Raw genomic sequence first — 9479 nt, 5'->3', positions numbered from 1 at the left:
AGATGACATTCCCTTTTTTCTCATCATATTGTATGACCTATTTTCGAAATTAAGAAACCTAAATAGACTGACTGGTATAGTACAATGGGGCCACATTTATATACACCGGTGTAAAGTTTGTACCTGTTATTAGACCTACAGTCTGAAGGGAATTAAATAACCTACTAAAATAAATATCCCTTAATACCCCTTTAGCCTAATCTGTATTTAATCGGTTTATTGTACCTTCCATGATAATAATCCGTACAAATTTTGCATTGAGCTACTGGAGTGGAAACTAACGGACTTGACCCGTGGTCCGTGCTGTGTTTGTAATAGTGCATCTCGTGAGCGCCCTCCCAGTAATCAATCAGAAGACTCTTCGTCGGGCAGCAGGCTGCTGCTTCGCTCTCTCAGATACGGCATAGAAGGCTTGACATCATGGGCTGTGGTCGACTCCGCTCTTAAAGAATCACTTCGAATTGCATTTGCTTATTATATGAAGTATAGCCAATTGGTAGGCTACTATTTTGCATCGACGTCCTGGATCCATTTGCTGTTCAACCTGCGACATTTCTTAATATCGCCTTTGATCTTCTTCAGTTTACGCCTTGATAGGGAGCGGAAGGTAAAATAATGCTTGTGGATAATTTATTTTACGCAGAGGTCTCCTGGATGTTGAGAACGTTTCAATAGGTTTTGAAAAATAAAACTATGTTGCATGGCATCAGCTAATAAAAAAGTATTTAAGTTGTTTTGCCTTTATAAATAATAGATAGCCTACTCTCCTCTTTAGCAATAGGATATTGGCAGTGCTTGTTGTGGCTAATGTGGCTAGAGATGTAGGATGTAATAATGTAGGCAGTGTTTTCAATGTCGACCATGAGTTAGTGAATGAAACAAGCGTAGATATGAGAGATCTGTTCTGAGACGCATGAAGTTCAACTCATGACGGGAACTTGTAGAGGTCCTGTGGTGCAATGCACCCCGGTAAGTGTACCAAGTGCGCATGGGTAAAGTGCGTGGAAGATGAAATATTCTGCTAATCTATTACTGTTTTGTAGTGCATTTACTATGCTTGACAACTCACTATGATTGTCATGTGGTTGTTTATGTTATTGCTCGGTGTTGGCATAATTTTAGCCAGGGGACACTCTACAAATATCAAAGTAAAGGTAAGCAATGTGCTGCTGACCTCCCATAAAAGATGTGATGAATAAAATTACAATATTTTCTTTCAGCACATGGCCGATTGAGGATGTATGTCATATACAGCCTAAATTCTGCATTGTGAAGACTAAGATTCCCTATCTAAAAATACATTCAACATCCTCTACCATGCCTGCACCTGACATGGTGTGTGGGCAACTCTCTGGTTCCCACTGTGCTGTAGCAGGAGTGTCTATTAAAGGGCTCTTTGCCCTTCTGGTCCTGAGTCTCGTACTGCGTCCAGGAGCAACAACCAGCTCAAAACCTGTCACCTGCCACAAAACCTGTTTGTGTGCTAGCAACATCGTCAGCTGCTCCAAGATGAACCTGACCGGCATCCCCATGGCTTTGCCTCGCTACACTGCTGTGCTGGACCTCAGCTTCAACCAAATCAGTAAACTGAAAGCTGAATGGACCCCGGTCAAGCTCAGCAAGCTACACACCCTCCTGCTCAGCCACAACGGCCTCACCTTCCTCTCCTCCGAGGCCTTCCTATACGTCACGCGGTTGCTCTACCTGGACCTGTCCTCAAACGGCCTGAAAATTCTGGAGGAGTTCATCTTCGAGCCCCTGGAGCACCTGGAGGTGCTGCTGCTTTACAACAACCACATCTCCCAGATCGACCGCACCGCCTTCTCGGGCCTCAACAGCCTGCAGAAGCTCTACCTCAGCCAGAACCAGATCCAACGCTTCCCCCTGGAGCTGGTCAAAGAGAGGAATCGGCTGGAGAAGCTCACTCTGCTGGACGTGTCCACCAACCGGGTCAAACTGCTGCCCATACAGGAGCTCCAGGTCCTGCCCGCCTGGATCAAGAATGGCCTCTACTTCCACAACAACCCGCTGCCCTGCAGCTGTGAGCTGTACAGCATGCTGGCCCGCTGGCACCGCCAGGAGCTCAGCTCCGCCACTGATTTCAGAGACGACCACACCTGCCTCCTCCCAGGCACGCAGAAGGAGAAGGCACTCACCCTGGAGCTGAACAAGGTCCATCTGAATTGCAGCGCAGTGTCCATCATAGACGAGGAGGCCTATCTTGAGCAGTTCATAAAACTGGGCTGTGACACCAGGCAGAGGGACATGCTGAAGAGCTGGGTCCTTCCCGGCAATGTGCAGGTGTCCTCTGGTGACCAGAGTTCCAGGGTCCTCAGCGACGGCAGCCTGCAGATCGGCCCCCTCACGCTAGAGGACTCTGGGATCTACACCTGCTATGCAGTGGGGGACTCCTTCAATGAGACCCTGTATGTGACTGTGTTAGTGCACAACGCCACTCAGGCTGGAGGGCAGGAGGGCATGAAGACGGCCTATACCACACTGGTGGGCTGTCTGGCCAGTGCGGTGATGGTGATCATCTACCTCTACCTCACACCCTGCCGCTGCTTCTGCTGCCCGGGCCAGGGCCTGGACAAGAGAGCCCCGGGGGACAGCCTTCACTCCTCCATCCTTAGCGTCTCTAACACCCATGAGGACACAGGTCCGGAGGGGGGCGGAGGTGGAGGGGGTGCCTTTGACAAGCCTCCCTTCAACAGGCATGTCGCCTTCCTGGACCCAAAGGGCCTGCTGGAGCAGAATGGGCGACTGAGCCCATATGGGGAGGAGGATGAGGAGTGGCGGGAGGAGGACAGAGAGAGGCAGGAACAGAGAAGGAAGTCAGTCGCAGAGTCTCTGAGCTCTGTGTGCTCGGACACCCCTATTGTGGTGTGAGAGGGTGTTTTGCTTCAACTGGAGTATCTTCCACGTAAAAATATTGGGTGGAGGGTAGACGATGGGTGACTCAGCTGCCTCAGTAGGACTGTAACTTGCTCATGAAGCAGAAGGAGGCTATCTATTTTCCATATGCATAAATTCAATAGGGTAAGTAGCTTTACGTAGTGGGATTACACTATCTTGTCTTTTTATAAGACAAGAACTTTCAACCAAATGAGGATTTATACTCACTAACTTATTCTGTAGCAATCTATGTGTTCATCAAATGCTTCATCTCTTTGTGTTAGAATACCAATATTGTTGATTCTTTCCAGTGATAAGGGGCACAAAACGTTACAAGTTGTAGCTGAATTTATGTAACCAACAGAAGCAGCATTGAAGTGTATTTACTCGAATAGATACAACATTGCTCCAATACATCTGTGCTGCTGTGACACCTGGATCACCAGGCTAAGAATAGTCTCTGTCACTTACTCACTATTAGGAGGGGAATGCTGGTGGGACAGTGTGCCTGGGACAGAAATTATATTTGTTAGCAGCCAGGCCCAGTCCTACCAAAGGGAGTTGCCGTGACAATCCACTGAGTATTTCTGGGCATGGGTTCAAGTCCCTAAGCAAACAGACAAATGCCGACTGGGCGATCGTCTTATAAACACGGTTAGAAATAGCAGCCAGTAGTACAGCTAAAACTCTAGCCCACTCAGCGCCCCTGCCACAGTTGAGCATTGGATGTAAACACAACTCTAGCACTGGAACAACATATATTCTGCTGTCATTCTTGTATTGCTAAACAGACACAACTCTAAGATTAAGGACTGATGTAGGTGGTATAATATAAACAAAGGTCATTGATATTATGCCAGCACTGTGCGCTCGGAGAAAATGGTGAACAAACAGTCAGATGCTAATGTTACCCAGCTGTAAATCAGGTTTGAGCTCAATGAGGTTTGAGCTCTTGTTTTGTAGCTGAACCTCTGTTTAGTCACTCAGTCCAGTTGTAGGCAATGGGGGTTTCTTAACACACTTCATTAGATATTACCTAACCTTGACTAACATATTTTCAACCTGAGTATCTCTGGGCCTCTTAATTTGAGACCAGGTGCCATTGTAATTGCAGTACCTTGATGGAGGAACTTACTGCGCTGCTGTACAGGGACATCTTTGAAGACCGACTCCCACCTCTTATGACCATATACTCAAACCTATAGTATAAGCTGAAAGGCACTTTATTAACTCACAGTAAAGCAGTTACTGAACACACACAACAAAACATGTGCCACTAACATTTTCAGAAGCAAGACTTTCTTATGCTATCCATTCATGTATATGTTTCTGCCTACTCAGGGGCATATAGTTTCATATGTATGTGTATACACGTTATCTAACTATCACATGCTATCTATTAATCAGATGTGTAATAGTATGTATCTCTACAGTATAAATAATTATATAAAGATGTTGCAAGATATTGTATGTGTTTTTGCATACTAGCAGAGGAGTTGTAAATTAAAGCCAGATAATGTTATATGAGAATATTATCATAACCTATAATCTTGTTATGCTTTGAAAACCCTTACATTTAACAATTTGCTGACATTGTACAATTGACATGGTCATTTCTGGTAGAAGCTATTGGACCTCTGGCTCTTCTGTATAAAGACTGTATTATAATCTCCTGAAGAAAATGTATCATCTCTGACCAAGCAATGATTTACTTCAAATATTTAAAGAGTAACCGGTGTGTAATCTCTTATAACACTCACAAAGGGAATCAGCTGAGTAATTGTTATTTGTTTCCATATGTAAAAGTATTATGTGTCTTTGTGGTAGCCATTTCTTGTGATGTTCTGTGTTTACCTACTGTACGTCTGTGTTACTTACTACTTACTGCATATGAATTGTTGGGTCAAGTACAAAGACAATCTGTAATGACAGTCTTTTGTCAGAATCTCTCTGCTATGCTCTCAAATATCTTCCTGTTCATCCACTGTACCTGTCAACTGTATTCACAACCTCATAAACTTCCAAACCATGAAGTGTGATGATGCTGTATTTTTCTAGGAAAGAAGCACTCAAGAGACACACATACATGAAGTTTAAAAAGGTTGATATCCAGTGGTGTAAAGTAACTAAGTAAAAAATACTTTGAATTACTTATTACAGTGCCTAGTGAAAGTCTACACACCCCTTGCACAGTCTTCACATTTTGCTGCCTTAAAATTTTATTTAAAAAAACAGATTAAATTGGATTTTTTTCCTATCGATCTATACAACCTGCTCCACATTATAGAACATTTATCAAATTACTAAGAAATACAAAAGGTTGTATTGATTGCGTATATCCTAACACCCCAGAGTTAATACTTGGTGGGAGCACCTTTAGCAGCCATTACAGCTGTTAATAACTTGGAATCATATTCTACCAACTTTGCACAACTCTTAGGGCAACATGCAGCAAAATGTGAAGACTGTGCAAGGGATGTGTAGACTTTCACTAGCGACTGTGTAAGTAGTTATTTTGGAGTATCTGTACTTTACTATTTATATTTTTGATTACTTTAACTCCACTACATTCCTAAAGAAAATATCTACTTTTTACTCCTATACACAAATGCTTCATTTATAAATGATGTCTGGGTGTCTGCCCCTGGCTATCCGTAAATAAAAAAACAAGAAAATCGTGCTGTCTGGTTTGCTTAATATAAGATATTTTAAATCCACTGTGGTCCTCTGTAGCTCAATTGGTAGAGCATGGTGCTTGTAACGCCAGGGTAGTGGGTTCGATCCCCTGGACCACCCATACGTAAAAATGTATGCACACATGACTGTAAGTCGCTTTGTATAAAGCGTCTGCTAAATGGCTTATGATTTATAGCATTTACTTTTACTTTTGATATTTAAGTATATTTTAGCAATTACATTTACTTTTAAACCAAATACTTTTACTCAACTATTTTACTGGGTGACTTTAACTTTTACTTGAGTAATTTTCTATTACGGTAACTTTACTTTTACTCAAGTATGACAAAAGGGTACTTTTTCCACTACTGTCAATATCTGATCGCCTAGAATTTATGCTTTAATACAGCCCTCCTTGTGATATTGTAACGTGAGTGTCCAGTGTTCGTGAACAGGCCTGAATATCAGGCTTCACTGGGCCAAATGGCATGCCACTCCACTGGCTTCTGTTTCTACAGTACATTACCCAAATTACATGTATTGTGATCACTGGGGGGTGAAACGCTAGAGCTCACAGGATCACAGAGGTGGAAACTCAGTTGACTGTTTGATGCAGGGTCTTTATTCTCCCTCTTTTGGACCATTTACCTTTGGCACTGTCATGTGGCTGTATGTGCACACCATCACATCCCTTTTGCCATTTACAAGTAACTCAATTACAGGTAGACTGAGGGAAGGACAGTGTGTTTTTGTGTGCGTTTGTGTTTATCACCAATCTGAATTACTGTCCTCGATGTCATTATGGATTAAGTGTCAATATCTGCAGAAGTAAAAGTATATTTCCACCTAGATTCTATAATATGAAGGTGTGTGTACCAGAACCTGCAGCTGTAATACTGCTAAAGTGTAAATGAAGACTTCTACTAGATTAATTATACAAGAGGACTGGAGCGGGAAGTCCAAAGACCCTGGGTTCATCCCAAATGGCACCCTATTCCCTATATAGTGCACTACTTTTGACAAGGGCCCATTTGCCTCTGGTCAGGGAATAGGGTGCCATTTGAGACTTAATCCCTGATTCAGTAATGCCAGGTGTCTCATATTACTATATTTACCCTCACCAGAAGCAAAATCATCCAGATTTTGAAATGAAGTGACAAGTTTGATTAAACTTTGTGATATAAGTCAGCAGATGCTAAATGCTTAGGTCCCATGTGGTTCAGTTGGTAGAGCATGGCGCTTGCAACGCCAGGGTTGTGTGTTCAAATCCCATGGGGGACCAGTATGAAAATTTACTACTGTCGTACTACTGTAAGTCGCTCTGGATAAGAGCGTATGACAAATGTAAAGATCACTGCACATTTTTACTTCAACTAGGTATATGGCCTTGCAGCAACATACTGTACAATATGTATTGTCACAAATAGTTAAGGAAAATTGAGGTGTGGTAATAATGATGCATTTCCATCTTGTATATATTCAAGCATAGTTTATCATTAGAACCAATCGACCTGCAGCGGAAATGTAAGAACGACCTGAATCTAAGATGACTGTATTTAGAGCAGGCACAGATGGCGTGATGAATGCCAGTCAGTGCCTGCTGATACTCAATGATTACCATGTAGTTGTGTGTGTGTGTGTAGACTGAAATCAAAAGAGGATGACTCATCCTTTCTCTGCAAGCCCCCTCCTGATTTAATATAATGACTGGCGATAATATAGTGTCTATGTGAGTCTATGGGTTTTCATGCCATCTAGTGGGCTGTATTGTGAATGACTCAGCTGAACATGCAGTCTTAACACTGAGAATGGGACCATAATCAATCTGGTTAATCTGAATGAGAATCTATGTCAATGGTCAAACAAGCACATTTGCAAAACAGCACAATAGACTTAATAAATCACAAATCGGATACAGGTTAACTTTGTTTTATTTGCATAATTGGAACAATTGCACAGTAGTGGAGCGTGTTCATTTTTTATTACCTCTATCTGCAGTTCACTTCAGATGTAAACAGAATTGGAATAAAGATGGTCGGGCCTGGTGAGTCTTTCAGAGTTTGAGATGCAGACAGGCATGGTATTAGTGTTGTTTTTGGGGCACCAGCGTGGTTGTCAGTGTCAGTCTGGACTCATTTCAAATAACATGGCGGCAGGTAGCTTAGTGGTTAAGAGCGTTGTGCCAGTAACCGAAAGGCCGCTGGTTCTAATCCCCGAGCCGACTAGGTGAAACATCTGTCGATGTGCTCTTGAGCAAGGCACTTAACCCCAATTGCTCCTGTAAATCGCTCTGGATAAGAGCGTCTGCTAAATGACTAAAATGTACTACTGAAGAGAGGGAGTATGACTGCAGGTGGAAAAGTAGCATGGACAGCCACTAGTGGGCGCTATTGTCCACTATCATCTAGACAATGTGCCCCGCCGGTGATACACTCTTGGCGACCGGTTCGTACATAACACATCCTCCATTCAGGATGCAATGGCGTCAGTTTCCTTCTTAACTTGATTTAATGGCCCGTGGGTGATATAAAAAATCGGAAAATATGCATACTGTCTTAATAAAACAATTTAACACCACCAACTTCCGGATGTTGCACACCGGGTGGGTCTGTTGTTTACCCCTGGCTGAGCATGGTCCGCAACATCAGGAAGTAGCATTAGCCACCCTAGCGTGGTGGAAAAGTGTTTTATTAAGGATGAAACAGACGTGATTACCATGTTTTATGTATGAACCGGTCGCCCGGGGACACAAGGCAGCAGGGCTAGTGGAAAAGTTTATCTCTGATCTTAACAATGTTGATTCCCATACATTGCAACAAGGAATACAAATTACAGTAATAGCATTGGCACATCTATGGTGATTTTTAAATGAGTGACCCAGGCAGGGCCAGCGTTATGGGCGGGCCTTAGAGGGCCTGGCTGCCCTACCGTACCTCCTTGCCCGTCCAAATAAAATAATGAAATATTGATAATTTATTTGACCGAGACAAACAATCTGATCCTGTCTGGACCAAAAGAGTATGGCATGTCATACTATTTATGTCCAGACAGCATCAGATACTGTACATGGGCTACATATAGAGGGGCACTGTTTTGCTCGGTCGGATGCTTTCTCCAGTAATAGTTTCAGCAGAGGCTCACTCTCGCCAAAATCTGTCCAGTATAAACCCAATGCGTTTCTATGGGAATAATATGTAGACCGAAGCTTGTCGCCTGCCTTCCCGCTTTTGGGACAAAGACTCCCATTTTTAGGGCGGAGACATGAGCATCTTATCATTATATACAGATCTCTGGTTTCAGCCTCTTGCGTTTTGGAAAGGAAAGTGGCACACCAGGGAGCATGACTTAGCCTCAGCAGATCATTAGCTTCTTTAAAAATGTTTTGCTGTGTATTGTTTTAAATCGTAAATGTGTTTGTGAAGCCCGCGATTTGGGTAGTGATCGTGGCAATAGATCTAGCTGATTGAGTTGCGGCTGTCAGTGAAAAGCATCTAAAATATGTGTATAGATAATGTGTCTTGAGTATAATTTTAATTGTTGCATCAAGAAGGGGAGAGGGGTGTGGCGAAAATATGGTGCCTCCATTTGGCAATGTCTGATTGTCTTAACTCACCATGTACACCACTCACACAAGTCAACGAAAAAATTAAGAAAATGTACAAAGTATTGCGAATGATAGTTCCTCAGTATTTGAACATCCAACACTCCTGGCCTTGATAATCACGAAGCCTCAGTGTGAAAGAGCAAAATATCATGATCTCATTATCCCATATATCCTGTGGAAACGTCAGAAGCTCACTGTTGCAGGAATCTCTGAGGCAATGTTCCCTCTAAACTGTGTAGAAATATGAGCGGGTGCAGAGAAGCACAAGATTGAACTTCACTCAACTTTCTACAGTATTCTCCTT

The 9479-nt window shown here is 42.9% G+C and overlaps 1 protein-coding gene across 1 annotated transcript; it reads left to right on the top strand.

The window, feature by feature from the left end:
- Positions 1-1191: 1191 nt before the first annotated feature.
- On the top strand, positions 1192-2889 carry LOC311138799 (amphoterin-induced protein 1-like; the record flags this gene model as incomplete). The annotated part of the gene is made up of 1 exon (XM_084173616.1): positions 1192-2889. The coding sequence occupies one exon, from the start codon at positions 1192-1194 to the stop codon at positions 2887-2889; it is 1698 nt and encodes a 565-aa protein (XP_084029742.1).
- Positions 2890-9479: the final 6590 nt, after the last annotated feature.

This window comes from Coregonus lavaretus (genome assembly GCF_964263955.1).
Source record: "Coregonus lavaretus genome assembly, chromosome: 12".
Taxonomy (NCBI): domain Eukaryota; kingdom Metazoa; phylum Chordata; class Actinopteri; order Salmoniformes; family Salmonidae; genus Coregonus; species Coregonus lavaretus.
This window is presented reverse-complemented; position numbering and strand designations above follow the sequence as displayed.